The sequence below is a fragment of the Phascolarctos cinereus genome, unplaced genomic scaffold, assembly GCF_003287225.1.
Source record: "Phascolarctos cinereus isolate Bilbo 61053 unplaced genomic scaffold, phaCin_HiC Scaffold_5;HRSCAF=322, whole genome shotgun sequence".
NCBI lineage: Eukaryota > Metazoa > Chordata > Mammalia > Diprotodontia > Phascolarctidae > Phascolarctos > Phascolarctos cinereus.
This window is the reverse complement of record NW_027555958.1, coordinates 60,912,249-60,939,380: the sequence shown is the minus strand read 5'-3', so window position 1 is coordinate 60,939,380 and position 27,132 is coordinate 60,912,249. Positions and strand designations below refer to the sequence as shown.

Genomic DNA, 27,132 nt, shown 5'->3' with positions numbered 1-27,132 from the left:
CAAATATAAAATCTTCAGTTAGGCTTTTAAAGTCTTTCATATCCTGCCTCTTCCTACCTTTCCAGTAATGCCATACCTTACTCCCCTCTCCACTTACTCTAAGATCTGGTGATACTGGCCTCCTTATAATTCTATGAAATGTGGCAGGGTTCTGCTCCTCACACATGGCACTCCATGACCTGACTTCAGGTGTTTTTTACTGGCTGCCCATTCATGCCTGGAAGCCACTTCTCTCGAATGTCCACCTCCACTTTTCCCCAGTTTTCTTCTTGTCTTAAAGTCCTACCTTTCAAAAGCAGCTTCTCTCAGTCCTCCTTAATCTTAATGTCTTCTTCCTGAGATCACTCCAATTCATCTTATTTTTGCATAGTCATTTACACGTTGTCTACCTCATTAGACTGGGAGCTCTTTGAGAACAGGGAACTAATATTTTCCCTTTTTGCATAACCCCAGCCCTTGGCACAATGCCTGGCACACAGAGGGCACTTAATAAATACTTATTGACTTGATTTAAACCTCAGTTGTGTGAGGAAGATTAGCCTGGCCAGAATGACTCTTTGCCATAGTGTTCCAGATTACTGGAATTTAACTAGCTTAATTTTAAAAGGTCAAAATAGAATGTCTTATATTCACAAGGATGAATAATGAGATAAGAGAAGAGAAAACATAAGGTCTCAGGAAGCATCCCCTTTCACAGAAGCCACAGAAAACAGAAACAGCGAAGCCTCAAATTACATTCTCACTTTCAGTTAAGATCGATAAGTAATAGTTATCATTTCCCACAACATCAAGGAAAGAGCTTTGTTTCAAAAGACATAACCTCCACGATGCCATTTCTGTTCACGGATTGTGAAGGTCAAAGCCACCTCTATTTACCTATGTAGTTGATGTACTACATAGGAAAACATATTTTAGCGGCCAAAGCCCAGAAAAACTGGTTTAAAATTCCTCCAAGATATATTGGATTCAATTTGGTTTGGAAGACCTCTGCTAAGAACTGTAAAAGATAAGAATATTTTCTTCTAGCATTTTTAGAGGGAGTCTAGCATACTGGAGACAGTCTAAAAATTTAGTCTCAAAGACAAGAAGACTTAGGGTTCCAGTTTGGCCTCGGACACATCTTGCCTGTATGACCCTCTGTAAGACATCGAAAATGCCAATGCTTTAGGCAGCTCTCTAAGAGTACAGGAGGTGTAGAGAAGGTGCTGACCTGCATTGATGGGGGGATTTTCCAAATCCCAGAGTTTCCGATATTAATTAAAACATAAGCCCAGCCCCTCTTCCTATCCCTAATGCTTTTATAGCCTCCTGCTCTACTTGTCACCCACAGACCATCTCTATAAATTATAGAGAAAGAGTGACAGAGATAATAAAGAGAGAGGTAGATAGGTGATTGACACATATAGATAGATGTATGTAGAGATATATATAAGATACATAGAGATAAGAGGATAGAAAGATAATAATGAGATGATGGATAGATGGATAGACAGACACAAATCACAAAAGATTAGAATCAATTAATGACCATTTGTTAAGCACTTATTACATTAAACAGTACAGCAACAAAAATCACATCCTCAAAATCCTCAAGTATTTTTACTTCATGTTTATATATGAAATCTATAATATTATAATATATGAAATAAATATAGAAAACAGAATAGATACAAGACAATCTTGTAGGAGAACATACTACTAGTGGGTAAGCTGAGAGGACCTGGGAAGGTTTCCTACAGAAGGTGATGTTTGAACTGAGTCTTAAAGAGAAGTCATGGGATTCTAATGGGGAGAGTAATATTTTGGGTAGAGCGTTTCAAACACTAAGGACAGCCATTGCAAAGGAAAAGTGATCCTAGCCACTAGGGTTTATCGAGCAGAAGAAAGACTTGGGCAAACCTAGGCTTTAGGTGAATCACTTTGGCAGTTTTATGGAGGATGGATTGCAGTGGGTAAAGACTTGAGGCAGGAAGAACAATTATAAAGCTATTACAATAGTCCAGGTGAATGATAATAAGGGCCTGAACTAGAGTGGTAATTGAGTGGAGAGAAGGGTATAGATGCAAGATGTCATGGAAGTAGAAAATGACAATGGCAATTGATTGGATATATGGAGTAACTGAGACTGAGGAATCAAGGATGCCACCATGATGGTGAACCTGGAATGATAGTGGTGCCCTCCACAGTTTGGGGGAATAATACAGAGTTCTATTTAGAAGATTTTAAGTTTGAGACGTCCCTGAATATCCAGTTCAAAATGCCTAATAAGCAGTTCATGATGAAAGTCTAAATGTTCAGGTGAGAGATTGGGGCTAGAAAATTCTGAGAATCACCTGCAGAGAGATGATCATTGAACCTATAGGAGCTGATGAGATCAGGAAATAAGAGAGCATACCCAGAGACTTGGTGTATATTCATAGCTACTGGACACGACGTGAATTATGATCCAACAGTAGAGACTGAGTAGCAAAGGAACATAAGCCCTGGAAGGGCCTTCCAACCTAGAAAGGCTTCAGATCGAGGTCCAATGATGGCCCAGATATCTGTTTCCAGCGTAACAGTCCAGCTAAGTTCAGAGAAGTTTGCCATAAGAGTGGCCAGAGAGGGATAACTTTACGTTCTCAATGACCTACTAAGTGATATATGTTACGATCTGTGTCAGGTAGAAGCAATAAGTGCCCACAGCAATAAAAATCACATGTCCTCAAAATATTCAAGTATTTTTACTTCATATTTATATATGAAATAATGTATGCAGAGGGCTTTGCAAACTTTAAATTGAGAAAAAGAGAGAGATGCTAGCTATTGTTACTACTGCTGCTGCTACTATCATCATCATCATCATCATCATCATCATTATTATTATTATTAGAGAGGCGGTATGGCATGAGGAACAGAGTCAGATAGTTGGTAAGCATTTATTAAATGCCTACTGTTAAACACTGTATTTTAGTACTAAGGATGGAAAGAAAGGAAAAAAGACAATCCCTTTTCTCAAAGAGTTTACAGTCTAATGGAGGTGACAACATGCAAAAAAACTATATACCAAAAATATATACAGGGTAAATTGGAAATAATCTCAGAAGAAAGGCCCTAAGATTTAGGAGACCTAGGAAAGGCCTCATGCAGAAGGTGAGACTTTAGTAGAAACTTGAAGGACCTCAGGGAACCCAGAAGGTGGCCATGAAGAGAGAAAGCACTCTAGGTATGGGGTACAGCCAGTGGAAATGTCCTGAGTCTGGAGATGAGGTGCTGATGAGGTTGGAGCCACTGATAGAGGGCTGGCCTCAACTCAGAAAGACTTGGGTTCAAATCCTTCCTCTGACACATTCTAGCTATGAGATGACAAGTTGAAGAACAGTTGCAATGAGCTCCTTACAGAGATACAATGATAAATCCAGACTGATATGTGTTTATATGTAAAAGTGTAAACAACTCTTTAGTGCTTTATTTTATCTCTATGTGCAGATATAAGTATACATATACATATAACATCACATTTTATACATTAATTAATTAGTACTTTTAAAAAAGTTAACTGACCACAGATTTTCATTAGTCTTTCTTCAATATTTCTGAATAATCTATTTTGGTTCTATAGTATGCATGTGTGTATATACTCTCATACATAAATGTAGAATAATAATAATTCACTTTATATAAAGAAATAATAATTAATAAAATTGTACAATTATGTATATAAGGTAATACTAATCTACTTTATTTAAAGAATCAGGTGAAATAGACCATATGATTATCATTATTCTCAGTTTATAGATCAGGAAACAAACTCAGAAAAAGCAAGTAACTTACTTGCCCAGGCTCCCAGAGCTTGTAAGGATTAGAACTAAGATTTGAACCGAGGTCTTCTGCCTCCATAACATCACATGCTCTTTTCATGACATCACAAGATCACCTTCAGGGCCAGTTAGGTGGTGCAGTGGATAGAGCATCAGCTCTGGAACCAGGAGGACTTGAATTCAAATCCAGCCTCAGACACTTACTAGTTATGTGACCCTGGGCAAGTTACTTAACCCTGACTGCCTAAAAAAAAAAAGATGTCACCGTGAGGGGTGGGATGTATATGTGTTTGTCCAGATCTGTCCAATGAGAAAGAGCAGAAATGCTGACAAAGGTGAAGGGATGTTAAGAATAGATATACTTTTGAACCAGTGGAAGCATATGCATGCATAATACATACACACACACACACACACACACACACACACACACACACACACAGATTCAGGGAGGCAATGGCAGGAAGATAGTGAAAAGACAATCGACTTTAGAATCAGAAACAGATTTCAGTTTTCCAGTCTTAGCTCTAACGCTTACTATTTGAGTGAACCTGGGCAAGTCATTGAATTTCTTAAAGCTTGAGTTTCTTGACACATAAAATTAAGATAATAATAATCATCTGTTTATCATTTAGCTGTGAGTAAGCGTTCTGCAAACCTTGAAGTAAATTATAATAATAACTATTATTATTCTAATGGTGATGTACATACGTGTGTACCATATCCCTCCTGGAATCAACATAGATTTAGAAATTTCAATATTTAAAAATAGAAACAGAAATATTTAGAAATAGAAGTTATTTAGAAATATTGAAGAAAATTGCTCTGTGGGAATCTTAGCTTAGTCTTTAAAAAAAATCTAATTCAACAAACATTTACTGAGCACAATGCACAAATTCCTATGCTAAGAGTGAGGGGCAACCAGGATGAAAAATGATCCTCAAGGAGTTTGCAATCTAGTGGGAAATGAGACACACACACACCAGGACATAATTCAAATTAGAATGTGATTAAGTGTACAGGAGAGGTCATTAAACATGAGAGAGTTGTTTAGCTTCAACTTACCAATTGTGGAATTGTATTCTCTGGAGATAATATGCTTATTAGCAACAGAATAGGAAGATCAAAAAATAGAAGAGAGCCCAATTATAGCTCTCTAAAGTCTGTGGACAAAGCCAATCTCTCACCACTTGCTAAAAAGATAATGTTTCCATGTTGTAAATCAGCAGATGACAATTGGAAATGCGATAGACGACCTAAGAAAAGTTAAGACATAAGTATATAGAATGAGGTATACACCTGCAAAATCGCATAAAGATTAATCTCTACTTTAAAATGTGAGTTGTACCTTCTGAAAATAAAACACTCCAAGAGTTATAAAAATATTGTGATTTGCAAAAATAGTGGAATTGGATAGTGAAAACCTATTTTTCCTTAAATCACTAAAATAGACTTTAAAATAATTCCGAATGGCAATGAAGACAGTCAGATGAGGAAGGAAGTGCAGTTAGTGAGGAGAGGGAAAGGTCAAGCCATCTTGGAACAGAGACAGAGAACAAAGACCACAGCAGGAGCAGAGGGAAGTAAAGAATAGGTTAAGAGAAGAAATTAGTCAATAAAGTCACGAGAAGAGTGATTCAAGGACACTAAGGAAGTTGAAGAATCAGCCAAACTGGAAAGGTCAATATGAGCCCCCATGATTTCTGGCCAAGCTTTCAACTCCTTACTCTCCAAAGATCATCTTGGCCTCAAACTTTACTGAAGTCAAGGCCATGTAAGCAAAGTTCTTCATCTTCTTGACTTTAAAATTTCTCCTTATCTTCATCTGTTCTTTTCCTAGGTATCTAATTGTAATTCATTTAATATTTATTAAGCACTTAACTGTGTATGTAACTTTGTACTGAATTCTGTGGGAGATATAAAGATCACATCATATATGGCTCCTGACTTCAAGTCGTTTACAATTTAAGCTTCATGGGAGTTCAGATAAGACCTAAATACAGATATCATGTCATTTTGTCAGTTATGTCTGTGAAGCTTTAAATGTAATATGGGATCATGGATCTAGAGGTAGAAAGGGCCTAATGGACCATCAAAGTCCAACCATTTCATTTTACAAATAAAGACGTTGAGGTTAAGAATAATGTGAAATGACTGGCCCCAAGGTCACACAGATAGTAACTGTCAGAGGTCAGGTTAGAACCCTAGCCCCAGATTCTGGAGCTGCTAATCTTTCCATTGTACCATGTTATTGTATTCTTAGGTAGTTTTATTCATTCCTACATGTTGTATTCTTATTCTTATTGTATTCTTGCTATAAAACAAATTGCTACATAAATTCAAGGGGAAATATGGCAGAATGTCAGCCGTAGAGATAAAAAGAAAATCTTTAAATAATATGTGATAGTCTCTATATAATATAGTAGACATATATATACACACACACATATATATATATATATATATATAATAGGTCTGTATATAATATGGTAATATACATGATCTAAACATGACCACTTGTTGGGTACATAGCAGAAAGGAATTTGAGTTAGGTTGGTTTGACAGCTAGGTGGCACAGTGGAGTTCTCATTTACCGAGTTCAAATCCAGCCTCAGACATGTTAGCTACGTGACCCCAGGCAAATCACTTAACCCTGTTTGCCTCAGTTTCCTCATCTGTAAAATGAGCTGGAGAAGGAAATGGCAAACTACTCTAGTATCTTTGCCAAGAAAACCCCAAATGAGGTCACAAAGAATCGGACAGGACTGAAAAAGCTACTGAACAACAACAAATACGTTGGATGAGATGGTTTCCAAGGTCCCTTCCAACTCCTAAGATTCTGTGAATTTTTTTTTGATACATCAAAAGTTATCAAGTTTAATTCGTGTCTGACCTAAAATTTCCTCAACAATATCATCAACAAATGATTACCTTTGAAAACCAGAGATGAATCATAATCCATTACTTCCTGGTAGAACCCGACCCACTTTTAAATAGTTCTGATTGTTAGTGTCTCTTTGTTAAGCCCCAAACTGCCCCTTTCCATCTTCCACCCATCGCTATTATTTCTGCCCTCTGGGGCCAGGCAGAAAAAGTCTAATTCTGCTTTCCCCCCTATGAAACTCCCTTCTGACCCTTGAAGACAGCTATCAGGATGCCTTAAATCTTTCCTTGTTCAGACTAGTCATAGTCATGTGACCTTGGGCAAGTCACTCAAATTTTCAGGGTCTCGGTCTTCTTCATCTGCAAAATGAGGGGATTGGACTCTATGTCCTCTATGATCCTTTCAAGCTCAAATTGCTTACCTGATCTTCCTCTGACATTGATTCTTTTCCTTTCATCATCCTTCCTAAAATGTGGTGTCCAGAAGTGAACATGGTACTTGAGGTTTTGAGATTGTGCAAACCCAGCCCTGCTTCTTCCTGATCTCCCCTCAGGGCACTTTACAGTTACAGGACAGTCATTTGTGTACTTGCCTTATCCACCTCTTATTCTGTGAGTTCCTCCAGAACTGGAGCTGCAACTTCTCCCTTTTAATCCAATGTAGAGGTTGGCATAGTTACTTACATATACCACCCATTCAAACAGCTTTGTTAATAAATCACCTAAGTCCTCATTGGAAGTGCTTCACATTATGCCCTGTGAAAATAATCTGCTAATTTATAAAATTAATGGAATCCCAGTTGCAAATCATTTTATTATGCTATTTCATTAAATGATTGCGTTGCAAGCTATTTATGTCCTCAGACTGAATAGAGAAAAAGTAAACACACTGGTGGGACAAGGATTATTGTTTTGTTTGGATGGGTATGCAATACTTTGAACCTGGGATAGCTATTCTTGGTCCCTACCTCAAGGAGGTGGGAAGGGGGTATGTGCCCAAATCTTTCCTTCAAAGTACATGCAGAAGGATTCAATGAGTGAAGTTAATTTAAGCATATCTTCCTTAAAATTAGGAGCAGCATGATATAACCCTGAGTGTATTGAGGAGATAGAAGGGCCAGCCTCAGAGTAAGATATAGGCTCAAGACCTACCTCTGCTACATACTAATTGTGTGACCTGGGAAAGTAAACCGGAGAAACCTCTTTTCCCATAAGTTGTTACATACACACACACACACACACCATGCCTAATTTATTAGGCTTAAATAAACATCGAAGTTACTAGGCTAAGAACAATACAGAGACATAAATAATTATTTACAATGTTTTAGCTCTGAGAAAGATCACAGCCAGAGTAACCTCGAAACATCATTTTAACTGAGGACTTCTCAGTTCTGTTCATATTCCCATCATTCAGTTCACTCCAGATAACAATTATAGTCTCTTCTCAAGATTTCCCTTCATTCTCAAGGTAAAGGTTAAATGCTGTCTCCCAAAAAGAGATTCTCTTCATTCTCCTTCTCTGTCTTCTTACAGTTTCTCTCAATCACTTAATAGTCTCTCCCAAATGACAGTTAACTAGAAGGAACCAGAATTTAAGAATACCTTGGAGGACCAAGTGGTATCAGTTGACACAGTGCATTTAGACATCCTAGAGATAATAGGATGAAAATTTTTACTTCAAAGTACAATTATATTTGTAATTCTTTGTATTTAAAGTGTATTTGTACAGATGGGGAAAATTGCAGCAAAAATTTTTTTTACAGGCAGCTAGGTAGCACAATGGATAGCAGGTGGCCCTGAAGTCAGGAGGACCTGAGTTCAAATCCAGCCTCAGACTAAGCACTTGACACTTACTAGCTGTGTGATCCTGGGCAAGTCACTTAACCCCAACTGCCATGTGTGTGTGTATATACATATGTGTGCATGTATATATTATATATGTATATGTATGTGTGTGCGTGTGTGTGTGTATATATATATATATATATATATTTAATTATTGTGTCAACTGATGGAATACATGTGCCTGGTAGATTGTTTCTTTCAAAGATAGAGAAACAATGCTGAGATAGCACTGTAGGAAAAACTAGAGAAGTCACTTAACAGTGGCCTACCTTTTTGTGGCCTATCACTACCATGGAATATTTTTTGGAATATCTAAACGTATGGTTCATATGACAAAATTAAGTTTCCAGAACTAATTGGACAAAATACTTCCAAGAGCTCTTTGGTACCTGCTAGGTATATGCCATATAGCTATGAAGATTCTCCTTTCAATATTACTTAAAATTTCAAATAAAAGACTATTGGGGAAAGGCCAAGAGTTAAGAATTATATTGAAGAGGTCCAACTGAAATCTGGCTTGAAAGTTTCAAATCAAATGCTAGGTGGCGTGGTGGATAGAGCTCCAGCCTTGGAGTCAGGAGGACCTGAGTTCAAATCCAGACTCAGACACTTGACACTTACTAGCTGTGTGACCCTGGGCAAGTCATTTAACCCTGATTGCCTCACTAAAAAAAAAGTTTCAAATCATATCAGGATCAAAGGAAAGAGAGGGATGCATTTAGGAAGGAATTACAGATGACATTCAATCTCTCTCTAAAAGTGGACTTGATTACCTTCAGACGTCTTCAAACAAAGGCGCCATGATCACTTGTCAGGGATGATGTTGAAGAGATTTACAGCAGGTAGGATAACTTTTCAGATCCTTTACAACTCTGGTATTCTGTGACTCCATAATTCTTTGGAGGTACATAATTATGTGGTGATATAGAGAGCAGGCCAAGAAATTAAACATTGGCCTCTATATAAAGTAATGCTTTAACATCTAGTTTGCAGACATGCCCAGGACACAGATAGAAAGGGAAGAAATGTAAGGTAGCTAGATGGCTCAGCAGATAGAGCTCTGGATTTGGCCTCAGGAAGACCTGAGTTTCCATTCTATCTCAAACACATAGCCATGTGACACTGGGCAAGTCATTCAAATATTTTGGGCCTCAGTTTTTCTCATCTGTAAAATGAGGGGATTGGACACCACGTCTTCTGAGGTCCTTTCAAGCTCAATATAGATAATCCTACAAATCTGCCTATAAGTCAGGTACACTGTAGTTTTGTTGTTATTGTTTTTGTTGTTGTCCATTTTCAAAGAAGGCCAATAGCATCACAGAGTGATGTCATGGCTTGGCCATGAATTGCATTCAAGTGAGACAGAGTTGCACAAAGTTATCAGCCTCACTCTTTCTCTTCCAAAGCGATCAAAGTCCAGTGGCAAGATAAAAGTCAGGACAACTACCAATGGCCTGGGATGCAGTGGATGACCTTGGCCAGGGGTAGGGAACCTGCGGCCTCGAGGCCACGTGTGGCCCTCTAGGTCCTCAACTACAGCCCTTTGACTGAATCCAAACTTCAAAGAGCCACATTTGAGGACCTAGAGGGCCATATGTGGCCCTGAGGCCACAGGTTCCCTGCCCTTGACCTTGGAGTCGCCTATGTCTGACCAAGCTCTAAGTACTCCACAGCACCTGCTTCAGCCACCTTCACGGCCATTGGAATAAATTGTTCTTATCCTCCCATTCTTCCAGGGAAGTCTTCTTCAGACATACTACTATCAGAGAAAAGGAAGAAATTGCTAGAAAAATCACACCTGTCCCATAAGGGCAGAATCGTCCATGAAAAGAAAGATGTTATCAATGGCTATATTTTTTTAATCTATGCATACATAGTTTGTGACTGTAGTACAAAAAGATATATCGAGGAAAACATAATGTGTCAATCAGTGTGAAGTCCTGTACACTTTCTGGTTTGAAGAGAAGAATGAGGGACTCCCAGCAGAATAGGGACAGACAATGAAGGATCAGCTTCTGATGAGGTTTAACTTGATAAAGTTAGATAGACCCTCAGAAGCCATCCAGTTTGATCTGTATTTCACTAAGAGAACTTGCTACTAGTAGTTATTTCACTTGACCTAACAGATTCTGACATGTTTGACTGGAAATCAACTTGGAAAGTCATTTCTAGTAGACTAATCTAGTGATCTTGAGAGCTGGCACAAGTTTGGCAAAATAGACTCTGGGAAAGGATTCCTAACATTTTCTATATAGTCTACTTTTCTCTTTTTTTTTTGTAATTTTAAAAATTTTAAACTTAAATATAAAATAAGAAAAGAAAAAAGAAACAAACTTAACTACTAAAACTAAAATAATACAAGATAAGAAAAGAAAAAAAAAAGCATTGCCATGTGTACAACAGAACATGAGAGAGGATTCAAAATATACTGCAATAAATTTCCATTTCAAGAAAGCCTATGTAATAAATACTACGCATTATTTTGAGAGCTGTCCATCTTATCTTTGCTTCCTTATAAGTTTTCTTTTGTTCTCTGCTGTGCACTTTTTATTTTGTTCTTTTTATCCCCTTTCCTCCCCCTTCCTCCAGAAGGCTACAATTAAGTGTGGATATATTTATATAGAGTCCACTTTTCATCCTAAATGAAAAAAAAAAAACTGTGAAGGAAAGGTAATGTGCTAACACTGTATGAACATGGAAGAAAAGTACTGATTTAACAGGATAAGTTCCCCAAGATTTATGAGAGGGGTAACCACCAGCCTGATGAAAAATATTAGAGATTAACTGTAGTCAATGGGTTGGAGACGTCCAACTTAGAGGGTGGGATCTCTATTTCAGCTTTGTTCCCCACTCAGCCGGCTCAACAGTTAAGATCTGGAAAAGAGTAGAAAATCCCAATAAATGTTTTTCTGTATGATAGGGTTCAGGTCTGAGCTGTAGGCCCCAAGGGACTAGACTAGGTGACTGTACACTCACAGATTGAGAGCTAGAAGAGAGACATTGGGGGGACAACTAATTTACAGTTGAGGAAACTGAGGAAATTAACTTGCCCAAGGTCACACAGGTGGTAATTGGCAGAGGTAGCTCTTTAAAAGCCAAGTCCAACACACTTTCCATTACACCACACTACTTCCACTGATGATCTCTTTAGGTCTTGCAGCATAATGATTTGAAAATAACCTCCAACAAGAGATGACTACATTATGGCCAAATTATTTACAGATCTGTAGAGGTGACATTGTTGCCAGCCTTCTTTATTATCACACAATTTAAATAGAGTTCTCAGTGTGCTAAAGAGTGAGTCCAAGTGGTTTAAAATTAGTCCAATGGAAGAAATACCAACTTCTTTGGGAACATTTCCTTGACAATATATATATATATATATATATGACCATAAGCAATGCTTCCTTCTCATGTATGAGAGAAATTCTGCATTCAACATTCTACACTACATTACGTTGTACAATCTATGTTACATTCCAGTAGAATGTAAGCTCCTTAAGGGCAGAGCCTATTTTGAACAACCCTGTACCTGACACATCTTAGCCATTTAACGGATGTTTGCTGAAATGAACTGAATTGAACATTAAATAACTCATGAAAGTAATTTGAAATCCAATCGAACAATTTCTTTCCCGCACAACTGAAACCACTTCTAAGGTTCATATGTTGACCTTCTTTGAAAAGCCACTCCGCTTCTTCTTTAAATGTGACTGTCTTCTGAGTCCTGGACTGATCGTATAGTTAAGCCATCCTAGTCACTCCTAGAAATAGCAGAAACTATTAGCTGTGTGACTATCTTTTAGATTGGAGAATGATGCAAAAAAACAAATTTGAATTCCATTAAGGATATGGCTGAAATGATGCCCTACACCCAGACAAAACCACCACTGGACGAAACCAGTTCCATTCATTTTTCTGGATAGCAGTAGGGTTCTGGTCCTAACAGCTGCTATCACTCATTAGAAATGGTCTCATTAAAGTCAAATCCCATGTGTCTCTGTCTTTCAAGTATGTCATGGACAACTCAGCATGAAACTTTTCCAAGAAGCTAGTTAAGAGTCCAAAAATGACAATGAGGTCAAAATAATAGAAAGTTCACTTAGGCACACCATGGAAATCACTGGCATAAATAGATTCCACATAACAATATCCAATAATATACCACAACAGTGCAAATTTTCATTGCAGATAGCAATACATTTTATTTTAAAGTACTTCCTGAAAGACAACACTAGCATTATTAACAAGATCCCACTAATTCATGTTTGAAACAAGGCAGAAATGATATAAAATTATTATATTCAACTTGAAACAGTGGAAAGAGCACTGACTTTAAAATCAGAAGACCTGGGTAATAATCCCACCTCTGACTCTTCCTATGGGATTTAGGGCAAATCATTTAACCTCTCTGGGACTCAGTTTCCTAATCTGTAAAATGAGGACATTAGACTAGATGGCCTCTAAGATACCCTTCCACCTCTATAGCTATGTTGCTGTGAAAACTGAATAAAAATGCAAACTAAAATTCACATAATTTATCATTTCAGACACCACTGTTTTTCTCTTGCCTCTACACAAGACCATATTCAAGCAATTGATCCATTTATTAATACCTTCAGAAAAGACCTAAAACTTCATTCCATAAACTTCCATTATTTTACAAAATCTCTCACTGTCAGGACTATATTTAACCTAAAGCCCCCAGGCTGAAACTTAACCACATTTCCTCTCACTCTGGCCTCAGAAAAGAGAAAGAACAGCTGATCCCCATCCTCGATTTTGAAACTCTTCACCCCCTACAAGTTGTCCTCATGCCTCTCCTCTGAACCAAGCTAATGAATCTTTCACAATTGGCGAGTTCAGAGTCAAACTCCTTTCTGTTGAAGTATGGTTTTGTATGCAAATGAACAAATGGAGCCTACTTATGACTGATGTCATGGTCCTCTTTGAGAATGAAGGACAAACAAAAACAAATGGTACAATGGGAGAAGAACGTTGCTGCCAAAGAACAGAATGCTATTTGTGATATTACTCCAAATTATATTGTGGCATCTTTGCTTCAGCAAACCATTGTTTGTGTGCTTTGATGCTTCTGAAAGGCATTCTGCTATTCACAGAAGACACTCGATTCTATCTGTGATTCCAAAGGAAAATCTGGAGATTTGCTGAACATATGGGCAAAGCTGGACCAACATATTGGAGGCCCTGAGCAACGCACTGGGGAGGAAAAAAAAAAAGCAAGTGTTTGCACACAGAAAAATGAATCACGTGGCTCTAGGCAAAATCAGTACAACATGCAGCCATATAAAGTGATAGACAATAATCAGTTGTCCTCCAGCTTACAGAAGAAATGGGACAAATCACATGTGCTCCTCAGTGCTATGAACTGCTTCTATGTCATCTGCCAGAGGTATTGCCTTCTACCCATAGTTGTAGGCATGTAAGGCTCATGATCATTTAGAAAACAGTGTCTTAAAAACAAAACAGGTTGATGAGTAAGGTCTATGATGTTCCAGGGCAATAGTACAGGCTATAAGTCAGAAGACCTGGGTTCAAGGCCTGGCCCTGCCACCAACTACATACATGGCTTTGGCCAAGTCTCCATGGTTCAGTTTCTCCACGAATCAAAACAGGAAAATGCCTCCTTGTGTCATCACCTAGGATCATAGGATGACAGACATTAGAAAGGATTCCGAGGTCATCTGGTCCAGCCACCAAGTGAAATATGAATCACCTGTCTGAAATGTTCTGACGTATGATCACCCAACAGAGACTCACTGCCTCTCAAGGAAGCCATTCCATTTTGGGACAGAACTAATAGGAAGTTTTTCTTTTCATTAAGGTCATAGGGTTTTTTTTGCGAAGTTCAAATGAAAAAGTAGATGTGATGTGGTCTGGAATAGTATAAAACATTATATGAAGGAGATGTGTGTCATACATACATACATACATATATATGTACATATATACACACACACACACACACACACCCCTAGATCCAAACCTGTGATTTCATCAGTGTGTGGGGAGCTGCCAATGTGGAAGCTCTTTTTTCCTAAGCGGATGGGTAACCTTTCTGTAACTTACAGTCTTAGAGAGTTGGACAGGGACTAAGGACTTCTCCAAAGTCACACAGCTATTAAGCGTCAAAGGAAGGATGTGGACTGAGTCTTCTTGACTTTAAGACCAGCTTTCTATCTATTGCATCATGCTGTTTCTAATTATTATGTTATTATCTGCATATACATATCTTGTGTGTGTGTGTGTATAACAGAACCTTTAGTATGAAAAATACTGAATAAAATATGTAAGAAAAATGCCTAATTACAAATACAGAGAGTCCCAAAAGTCTTAGGGCGTTTCTTAAAATTTCACTCAGTCTTTTGGGACACCCCACATTTGTAATTAGGTATTTTTCTTTCATGCTTTCTTTAGTTACATAACCTGTTTAAGCTATTAAAGCTACATGTTACACCAAGACTTTTGGGACTCCCTATATAATGACTGCCTGCTACTAAGTTCTCCTCGGATGTCTTTTCATACCTGGGTTCTGAAAGCCTATACTAGCAGAAGCACAGGCTCTAGCAAGGCTTGGAGCATTATCCCAAAAAAGGACTGTCTTCTGAGGATCTGCCTAGCTAAGCTCAGAGAAGCTTCCCCCCCCCCCCGATGACAAAATTGCTTGGTCAGGACAAGACAAAACTATTTAAGTTTCTTGCACATAAGGACTGTTTCAGCCTTTGTCTTTGTATCCCTGACACCTAGCATTGTGCCTGGTACACAGCGGGTGCCATTAATAAATGATACTTGATTGTGATGGGTACCAGCAAAGGGACCTTTTAATGTACAGTTATCCCTTCCACATCGTGGGGGGTAGGAGCCAGCCCCAAGCACGCCCCCCACCATGATCTGGAAAATCTGCATAAAAACTTTCGGCTCTCCTTTCATCAGAAAAAAAGTCTGAATTATTATGGTATTAAAAGATAAAATGTGTTCATATTATATAATACTATAAATATGTTTTATACATTCCTAAGTTTCTAAACCTTTTCTGTGTCATCTGGCAGCCCCCATGTGTTGTCTGTGACTTCCACAAAACTCCCCCAAAATTCCCATTTAATTTCGTATGCCAATCCACGATATGTCGAAACAGTGATGGGGAAAGTCACAATGTGGAAGGGATAACTTTACACAAGTACATATTCCCTTCTAGGATTTCTATTCTTGCACAGGTCTACTTATATCACAGGTCCATTCTGCTTATTTGTGTGGTATAGTACAGAGAAAGAAAAAAAATGCAGATCTTCTTCATTTTAAAATGAAAAGCAAAATAAATTTTGATACTAGCCAAAATCCCGGATCATTTCCATTTTCTACTAGGTGGAGAAGCAAAGACAAGAACCCTGAATTGAAGAAAAAAATAAAAGAGCCCGACTAACCCATCAGAATTCAGATTCCCAATAGCCAGACTGATTTTCCCTCTGATTTATCTTGCATCTGTGCAAACTCTTCTCTACTGAAACCTCCAGTCACATAAATGGAACTCTCACTAGTGGCTTCCAGTGCTCAGATAAATTGTGTGGCTTCCCCACTGATGTGTTCTCTGGGCCACAGGCACATGTATTACAGCAACCTCCTCCCATTATTCCAAGCACAAACCAAACCAAAGGCAGATAATTTTAAAATACTGACCATTCTTGGTTGCATTTATTATTGAATACCATCCTCCAGTTAAGACTACTGCCAAAATACTCTCAGTAACCTCTAACAATTTCACATATTAAGGAGCAATTTATTGCCTTTATAATTAAAAGTCTATTTTTGTAGGAGCATAGACTTATTACCAAAATAGAGGCAGTGTGATGGTAAATGTTTAACAATTAGTTCTATAAAAATAAAAACTGTACAGAGGACACTTTTAAGTTTAACCTGCCTTATTAACATTTTCTCCATCACTTTCTTGAGCCTAAACAATCAACAAAGCAGTAAAGCGAGCCCTGATTTCTAAGCTTTGCTGTTTTCCAAGGTACAAATACTCACACTGAAAATTTAACAACTGGCCCAAGCATGCCCTGGAGTAGAAGTTATCTAATGCAACCTGTGCACTTTAAAGATAATGAAGTTGAGGCCCAAAAGCATGAAATAATTTGCCCAAGATCACACAAGTACAAAGTCATTAAGCCAAGATTCAGACCTGGGACCTCTGCCTGAAAATTCATCACTCTTTATAGTAAAATGCATATTTTGTTATGTTACAAACTGAAAAGTGGCACAATGGAGAGAGTGTTGAACCTAGAGGCAAGAAAGCCTGGGTTCAAATCCTGCCGCAAACACTTAAGTAACTTAACCTTTGTTTGCCTCAGTTTCCTCATCTGTGAAAATGTGGATAAGAACAACACCTACCTCCCAGGGTTGTGAGGGTCAAATGAGATAACATCTGTAAAGTACTTTGCAAACCTTAAAGTGCTATATAATGCTAGCTATTATTTTCATCATTATTATTGTTATCATTATTAAATAAAAGCCGATGGTTGGCCTGGCAGCCTCCTCTTTCTCCCCACCACCTCTCTACCCTCTTTCCACTTCTTACTTTGGGAATGTGATGATATAAACACTACCATTGTTTCTGCATGGTGTACATCAGTGGATTGCCATATTGGTCCACTCCTCATCCTTATAATTTCCCAGAGCAAAAAATAAATGCATTTTCATTCATTCACTCATCAAAACAGAGGAAATTTACTAGAAGAACCCACTCCTTAGCAGCAAGCACACAATATCCTACCAACACTATACTAACTCACTCTGCTGAATTAGTAAGTATTTCTCCCCCTCTAGGGCTGAGACATGTATACATTTCCTTTTTACTATTATTATAGACTTGAATCATCATAACCACAAACAATATAATAGGCAAAGAACAAAAAAGAGGATTAACATATAAAATCATGAATTTCTATTACATTCAGTTTGTTTTAAATAAGTTTACATTAAACCTAACAAGGTAATAACAAAACTGCCCTGATGGTTTCTTTTCTCTTCTGATCCTCTCATGTATTTTCTTTACAAACTCTTTTTTATAATCTCCATTTCCTTAATTTAATCCCAATGTATAAAGCACTGTAGTCCTCAGTGGTATTGCACTAGAATGAAGTCTTGCTTTTTCAAAACATTTTTGTAATGTCTAACCATCTCAAATTTTCTTTATTATGAATGGTAATGAAAAGATAAAGTCTACTTGATGACTTGCTAAATTATTTAGTTTGAGAAATGGTGAATATAACTTTTTTAATATTTGCTCAACAAAACCACAACAGATGAGACTGCAGACACCCTAAAAACTACCATTTTAAGCTGAATTGTAGTTTCTCCAACAGCTCCTTATGGTACTAATGCGATCTGGGGTTCTCCAAGGCTACACAGGTAGGGCATGGTCCCATGCTGTGAAACTGAGAAGCCCTCAAATCAAATCAAAGTGAGATAAATGAAAACAAGAGAATATTTGTAAGTGCTTAGCAGTGTGCCTGGCACATAGTAGGTGCTTAATAAAGGTGCTTTTCCTCTTCCTTTCACTTCCCCTTCTCTTCTTTCTTTCCTTTCCACTACAGGCCCAGTGGTCCATTATCTCTAAGTCAAGAAAGACTCATCACGAGATGAGCAGAAGGATAAGAAATTTTTCAGACATAGGAATTCTTGATGACTATCTATCTACTAAGTCACAGAGGGGACATGAGCTATATCAATGGAGGACACCCTCACACAGAGAAAATCACAGATCCCTGGAGTAAATATTAAAAACTTAGGTCATGGAATTGATTCTCTGGGCTCACTCCTCTGAGTCCCTCTGGACTTGCTCTTCCCCCAACTCATACCTCTAGAATGGGTCCCCAGAGGAGTCACTGTTCCTAGTTTCAGGGGTCTCGGGGGTAACCCTGTTAGTGGCTATCTCCTTAACCAACAAGCTCATAAGCCTCACAAGTGTGTGCTTCCCCTTAACAATCAACCAATAAACTCAGTGCTTTAGCAAAGGCATTTATTCAAATGGTATATAGCACGAACAATAGTTAGAATGCTTTTACCCACAAGTTTGAACTGGAGCGGGATGGGGGAGATGAAACAAAATACAATAGTAGTAAGACATACATTTAGGAAATATACCTGGCCAAAGTGACTTACAACTCCAGAACTGCAGGGCATCTACAACCATTTATTTTTCTGTGTAGAGTCTTCATAACATTCCTTTTAAGGTATAATATCAGTCAAGGATGAGTTACTCCACTGCTACACTATTCTGATTCCTTGTCAATCACACTGTCATTTTGGGGGGACCAGGGGTAGACCTGGCTGGACTTAATCCACATAACACATGGCATCTTGGCAGAAGGGGTCAATCCACTGCTAGGCTAGGTCAAGCCATTGCTCAACTGCTGAGTTAGCTCCTCCCTGTACTTGGCCGTGGCTGGGCTCGTTCAGGCAGATCATGGAGTCATTGGTCTGCTATTACCCAACAGGGCCAGCCAGGTCTCTTGGTGGCTAGGTATCTGCTGCCAGACAGGGCTGGACAGGCCACTCTGCTGCTGGACAAGGGCAGACAGACTGCTCTGCCACTGATCAATGATTTCTGCAGTTGTGTGGGCAGGTTACTCAGTCTCTATGCTCTTCTCAGGTTGTTGCATCTATGTTGGATGAGTCAATCCAATGGACTCCTTTGGGCTTTTTGATAACAAACTGCAGTCTTTCCCCACTTTCAGGCATTGGCTTGCCTAGTTAGTACTGTACCATCTTCAGTCAGAGTGTTACAATGCTCTTTTCAGACAAGCCACACTGATTCTTAGCATAGGACTGGAAGAGAAGATTCTCTTTGATTCTCTCAGGGCCTCAAAGAGATAGGAGAGGTCCAGACTCTCCTTAGACAATTCTTCCTAATTCTGGGTCAGTTTCCTCAGCCAGAAACTCTTTCTTGGTTTTTGATGATTAATCCTGATTCAGCTATTTACACTTCCCAGACTACTCTTGGAGCCTTACTCAGATGAACTGTTAAGATTATCGCATACAAAATACGAAAGTACTCTTAGAGGCAAGTTTACAAGTTAGCTGTCTTCACATGACATTGAGCTACTGAAGCTTTCTAAGGTGTAGACTGTTTGTTTTGCAGCTGAAGGCCTTCCTCTTTACATGTCAATGTCTATCTTCTGCAACCTTTGGTTTTGTTCAAGTCCAAATGAACAAATCCTCATAGGATCATAGACTTATAGAATTGGAGCTGTCCTCTGAGGTCATCAAGTCTATACTCATTTCACAAAAGAAGAAACTAAGTCTCTTAGAGGTGAAATGTCTTATCCAAAGTCAAAGACAGATTTTGGACCCAAGTCTTCCTTAGTTCAGAGAAATCAATAACAACTTTAACCCTGAATATCTGACAAAGATACCCAGTCTTGTCTTAAAGAAGGATTATCCTTCATTTCCCCAGCACCGCGATCAAAGCAAGAGGGGCTGGGGATTGTATTCCTCTCCTCTCTGGGAACCTTAGATAATTTGCATGGGAGAGGTAGGGCAAAGAATACATTTATGTTATGGCAGAAATCAACTTAAATGAATGAATGAAAAAGTATTTATTATTTACTGTGTGCAAATTATCATACTAAACTGTAGGAATACAGAAGCAAGATAGCACCTGATCTCCAAGAGTTCACAATCTAACAGAGGAATAAACTTGTGCAAACCCACAGAACTTAAGAGCTGAAAGTTATTCTAGAAGTAATCTAGTCCAGCCAGTTTACAGATGAAGAAACTGAGGCTCAGAAAAGTAAAATGACCTTGCCCAAGGCATATAGTTAAACATTGGGCTAGATTCTTTTGTTTGCTTTTAGTTTAATTTTATTATTCTCCCCAATTATCAGACATTTATTTTTTCTCCTTCCCATTTGCCTCCATTGAACACTTAAAAAAAAGATAACCTTCATAACAAATATGCACAGTAAAACAAAACAAATTCTCATATCATCCATATCCAAAATGTCTGTCTCATTCTCTATTTTGAATCTATGACCTCTCTGTTAAGAAGTGGATAACTTGCTTCATCTTTGATCCTCAGGAATCATGGCTTTTCATTGTATGAATAAGAGTTCTACAGTTATTTGAAATTGTATTTTAATAATTTCTAAGTGTTATATGTTGTTCTCCTAGTTCTGCTCACTTCACTCTGCATCAGTTCATAAAGGTCTGAGCATTCCCTACTGGAACTGTCCATTTTATCATTTCATAAGGTGCAATAATATTCCATTGCATTCCTATATCATAATTTGTTGAGCCACTCTCCAATTGGTTAGACACTTCTTTGGTTTCCAGTTTTTTTGCTACTACAAAAAGAGCTGCTATAAACATTTTTATACATATCAGCCCTTTTATTTTTGGGGACCTCCTTGGGGTACAAATTGGGCTGAGGTTGAGTTCCAAACTGCTTTCCAGAAAGGCAGGACTAATGCACAGCTCCATCAACACTGTGTAACTGAGCCTGTTTTTCTACAGCATGGGGCTAGATAAAAAGAGTATTGATTCCTAGGGTAAATCAGGCACAGAGTATTGACTAGGTATTATTAAATGCAAGTTTGTGATAAAATCACAATGGCTCCAAAGAAATATATGAAATACAAGAGTTACTCTCTTCATCGAGTCACAGTTACTCATACTCATATTTAGCGATCCAGGACACGTAACAGTGATAATTGAATATAGACTGTCTTTACTCAAATGTCTATTTCTTGATTAAGTTAATTCTATGGAAGGTCCATGACTGAATGGACCCAAATTCTCATTACAGAGTATAGTCCACATTAGTATCATACTGCTTGGACCAACTAATTTATTCATTCACTCAATTATTCACTCAATAAACATTTGTTAAACACCTCCTATATGCCAGGCACTGTGCTAAGCACTGGGGATACAAAAAAAAAATGCAAAAGATAGTTCCTGTTCTCAAGAAGTTTACAACCTAGTAGGGGAGACCGAATAACTAAGATTAAGTCACAGAAGTAAAAGCCTTTTGAAAAATGAAAGGCCAGGTACTTATACAATGTGGCATTGCCCTCTGGCTATAAGGAGGAAGTATTGTGAACACCAGTTTAAGCTATAACAACCAGTAGAGAAAAAAAAAGCAAACTCATGTGTTTCTTTAGGATAATGGTCTTACAAAATGGGAGTCATGATATAACCACAGTGGGTAAGTGATGAACCAACTGGGGGGAGGGAAGGTGGGTCACATCCAAGGGTGTGCTGGAAACAGCTCAAACCAGCTCCTTTAGCAGCACCACTACTTCCTTTTTGTCTTTTCATCATCATTATCAACTGAATGGGGACTTAAATGCTTGTTGAATTCTAGAATGGGTTGTTTTCATGTAGTCAGGACAACATACATCATTGACCAAGACTAAGCATTTCATATAAATGCTATTCAAATGTTCACCAATATAATTATTAGTAATTCATAGCTAATATTCACATTCAGAGAAGGTGCTGTGCTCACTGAGCAAAGCAGAATTGAAGTAGATCAAAAGAAACACAAGATGAACAGATTTAGAGGATCCATCCCAAATGTTCACATGGACTATTTGTGCCCAACCTATGGTAGAGCATTCCAAGCTCATATTGGTCTGATCAGCCACAGTCGGATACCTTGTAACTTGACTCTAGCTAGCATAGTGATGCCATTTTGGTCCTCTCTGAGAATGGGCAACAACCAATCAACCAACATGCATGTAAAAGATTAAATAATAAGCTAAGTTATGAATGATTACAACTTTTGGGAAGATTCCAACCACATCTCAAAGGAAATTATATGATTGTGCTAATTCTCCAAGCCAAGAAACATCACTGAGATCAAATCAATCAAAGATCTCCTACAGGAAGAAGGAACTTCAGAAATCATATTTTACAAATGAGGAAACTGAGGCCCAGGGAGGTTAAGTGATAAGGTCATACAAGTAGTGTACAGCAGAGGTAGGTCCTGTGATTCTACAACCAAGGCTATTTCCTCCTCCAATCAATCATTCGATCAATCAACAAGCACTGATGGTTAAATGTTTACTTTGTTCCAGGCACTGCACAAAGTCCTACAGTCAAAAAGAAAGGAAAAACAGTCCCTGACCTCAAGGAGTTCACATTCTAATTAAAGAGACAATAGGCACATACTAAGGTATATACAAACTACAGACTGAGTAAGTAAATAGTAATTTCAGATGGGAAGGCTCTGGAACAGTGATTTTTGACCTTTTGTGTGTCATGGACCCCTCTGACAGTATGATGAAACCTATTGGCCCATTGTCAAAGTAATGCTTAAAAGCAGTAAAATAAAATATTTATCTAACAATGATGATCAACAGACAGCTTTTTACATAACACTTTCCCCATAGGATTCATTTTGATCAACTTGAAGCAAGGCAACATCTCTGGATTTGGGGATATTGTTTTCCTTCTCCCCCAAAGCTCCTCACTTAGGCTGAATAAAGCCAATGGAATGCAAAATCTGGATTTCACAAAGATGGAACCACCTTCACTGTTCTCACTTGAAGGTAATCCTGACCACAGTTTTAATATTTACTGTAAATCTGTGAAATTGTTAACGCTTAATTAACAGGTTTAACAGGCATCCCTAAAATGCTTCTAAAAAGCTAACTTTCAATTACCTTTCCAAAATCCCGAACATCAAACAAGTCAAAGGCCTCGAAGAGTTCACTTTTCCTCATCCCAAATGTCTCACAACAAGCTGTTAGGAAGGTTCTTATGTTCTTCAGGCACAGAAACTGAGAGAGAGAAAGAGAGAGAAAAGATTATTAGTGTACAATAATCATGAGTTCACACCCCTACTCAGATTTTCCTTTTTGCCAACTCACACATTGGTGGAGCCAGAATTCATTTCTAGATATTCATGAGCCCATCAACAGCCCACTTTTTGAAAATAAACATGAGATTTTACAGAAGCTAGAATTGTAGCATCCTGAAAGAATGTAGGCATCTCTAGTAAGCAAGCGGGGTATTATCTGTTTAATGTCATGGTGGGACTGGTTTTTAATAAACGGCTTTCTAAAAGGCATCTAGCATGCTCATCCTTAGTTCCCTCCAACACACACACACATAAACACACACAAACACACACACACACATATACACACACACTGTGATGCTCCTTACAGGGATCCCACTAGATGCCTGTCATGGTAGTGAAAGCCATGTGGGAGGAGTGCTGATAAACACTGTGTAGCAGCCAGGCAACCAATAAAACTACATACAGGGACTGTTTTCACTTTTTAAAAATTCATGAGAGGCCTTTACTACACAGGCTTATCTGCATGCAGGTCCTCAGCATGGAATTGCTTATTTACAGATTAAAAGCCCCACATTCTGCCAAGACAGACAATAATTACACTCTTGGGGATTGGACAGCTACAGTCTTGCAATATTTTTGACGTAATTAAGTGCCCAGTTCATAACTCACCCAAGAGCCGAACATAATTGCATAGTACAGGAAGCACCCATGAAAGCCTCCCATTACACACATTCAGATTTCTCCTTGTAGAGGGAAAAATCTGGTTCACTCACAAAATTGTTTGGCTCATTTTTTGAAGTGTTTTCATCAAAAGTAGATTTAGCATATAGAACAGACATGCCCACTATACTTATAAGAGAGAGGTATTAAAAACTAGGCATCTGATCACTGCTGAAAGCTATTTCTAACTTCTCTGAGCCACAGGCAATGCGCAAGGATTTATTTGCTAAGTAATGTCAATAGATTGGCCGAGATCTGTATTCTAGAGAGTGTTCCCACACCAGTGAAATCATAATTCCTTGATGTGTTAGCATCCCTGGTTTATTCCTGAGCGCTTTTGCAACACTCTTCTGGGAAGTCTATAAAACAGGGTCTTTTTCTCTCCATTCAGCTGCTCTGAGACCAGTCACAGATCTCCTAGATTTAGAACCGGTTAGAAATGGTGCTCAAGTACATTTTAGCTCCATGCAGAGTGACCTTGCTTCATTTGTTCATTCTCAAGAGCACAAACAAAGTATTAATTTGCTTAGGTAACATTTATCTGTGATGAATGTAAGCTTCTTGAGGTCAAAGACTATTTCGTTTTTGTATCTCCAATGCCTGTTGTGGCTCTTGGCACGTAGTAGGCATTTCGTGGATATTTGTTGAATTGTTGTTAGGTTATTTTCACTACAAATTTTTTTAAATTTTATTTTTAATTTATGGAATGAAACAAGCATTTCTAAAACACAGTATAATTAAAAAAAAAGATGACTGCACATGAAACCGCAAATCTATTATGTACAACTTGCTATTTTAAAAAATATATATAATAAAGTTATCATGTAAATTTCTCTTTTTTTCTTCCCTCCTTCTCTCCTGCCCCCCTCCCTAGAGATGATCCTGATCTACGCCTTCACTATCACTAACGTGCAGCATTGCAATAGTCCACACCATAGTAAAATTGGTATTTCTAAAGCATAGATCCAACTATGTCACTGCTCTGCATACAACGTTTCATTTATTACTCTCTGTTGCTTCAAGGATAAAATACACACTTCTGTTTGGGGTTTAAAACCCTTCATAGCTTTAGTTTAGCTTTCCAGGATGATTAAGTAATGCACCTTCTCGTGCATTCCACAATCTAGCTAAACTGACCTAAGTGTTGTCCCCTAAAGTGTCTTTGCCCAAAAATTCACCTCCCTTTAGAATTTCTCTTTTCTGTTGATCAGTTTTTTCAGTCCTGTCTGACTCTTCATGACGCCAGCTGGGGTTTTCTTGGCAAAGATAATGGAGTAGTGTGCCACTTCCTTCTCCAGTTCATTTTACATGTGAGGAAATTGAGGCAATGAGGGTTAAGTGACTTGCCCAGGGTCACACAGTTAATACATGTCTGAGGCCAGATTTGAACTCAAGAAGATACGTCTTCCTGACTCTAGGCCCAGCACTCTGTCCATTACACCATCTACCTGCCCTTTTTCTGTAGAGGTCACTAAAATCCTTCTAGCAGTCATGCAGAGTCACAAGTTAATAGTATCCTTGAATTCTCACTTTTCTTATCCCATATACCAAACAGGTTACTAGTTCTCATCATTTCCAGCTCCACAACGTATCCCCCCTCCATTCTCTTGTCTTGATACACATGGTCACAGCCTTTGTTCAGTTGAGTCAAATCAATGAGCATTTATTAAGCACTTACCACATGCCAGGCACTGTGCTAAGTTCTGGGGCTACAAAGAAAGACAAAAACACAGTCCCTGCCTGCAAGGATCTCACATTCTTACAGCATGTAAAAAAAATTATAACTGCAAGACACATACAGCATAAATGAAAAGTAGTCTCAGAGGAAACACACTACCATTAGGGAAGACCAAGAAAGACCTCCTGTAGAAGATGTTAGGTAAGCTGATTCTTGAAGAAAACCAAGAGGTGGTCATGAGGAAAGAGAACATTGCAGGTGTGGGTTAGAGACAGTGAAAAGATGAGGAGTCAATGGGTAGAGTTTTGTGTGTGAGCAGTAACAAATAGACCAGAGTACCTGGACCATAAAGTACATGGAGGCGTCTGAATGATGTGAGATGAGGAAGATGGGAGAAGGGAGCGCTCTCAATAAATTGCCTCAATTTTTTCAGTGAAATATATTACAAGGTCCTCAGCTGAGAGGTTGTGGGAAGAGAGAGGCTTGGGAGATTTGTGGAAGAATGGAAAGATCTGGAAAAGCTGTTCTGGTAAGTAGGATGAAAAAAAAATCCATTAGATGTAAAAGCATTACCTTGCTGCAGTGAGGGTCCAGTTGAGATTATGTAATGTAAACTCATAGCGGACCCAGTGAGCACGAATTTCTTCAGTTGCATTAAGCAGTACATGAATAGGAGTGAGGGAAGGAATAATACTAGTTTTGGAGTCTGGCAAGATATGATCAGCAACAGGACAAGGCCATCATCTCATCTCACCTGCACCGCTAAAATAGCCTGCTAATTAGGCTCCATCCAAATCCATCCTCCATGCACCTGCTAAAGGGATTTTCCTAAAGTGCAATTCTATCCGTGTACTTCTCCCATTCAATAAACAGCAATGTCTCCTTCTTGCTCCTAGGATCAAATAAAGCTTCTTTGTTTAGCTTTTAAAGTCCTTCATAACCAGGCTCCAACTTACCTTCCCAGCCTAATTATAGATTACTCCCTTTCTCATACACTATGGTAAAGGCAACCTGGGCTTTTTACTGTTTCTCATACAGCATCCTCCATCTCTCAATTCTAACTTTATACTGACTGTCTCCTTTGCCTGAAATACACTAACAACCCCCCTTTCTCAAAAAATATTTACCTTGTATATATGATGTATATGTTTATTAATGTACATGTTGTTCTTTCAACAGAATGTAAGTTCCTCAAGGAAACGGACTTTTTTTTTGCCTGTTTACCTCCAACACCCAATATTGTACTTGACATATTGTAGATGCTTAATGCTTGTTGATTAATTGACATTACTTCATCTTCTACTTGTGTGCCTTTGCAAAGGCTACATGTCATGCCTGCAATGCTCTCCCCCCTCACCTCCACCTACTGGAACTCC

At 38.4% G+C, this 27,132-nt stretch overlaps 1 protein-coding gene across 1 annotated transcript in view; it reads right to left on the bottom strand.

Annotated features, from left to right (window-relative positions):
* Positions 1–27,132, bottom strand: part of VAV3 (vav guanine nucleotide exchange factor 3) — a 450,109-nt gene that overhangs the window by 328,932 nt on the left and 94,045 nt on the right. The window contains exon 2 of the mRNA XM_021000329.2: positions 23,219–23,335. Coding sequence (XP_020855988.1) covers positions 23,219–23,335 — 117 coding nt within the window. The remainder of the gene's footprint in view (positions 1–23,218; positions 23,336–27,132) is intronic.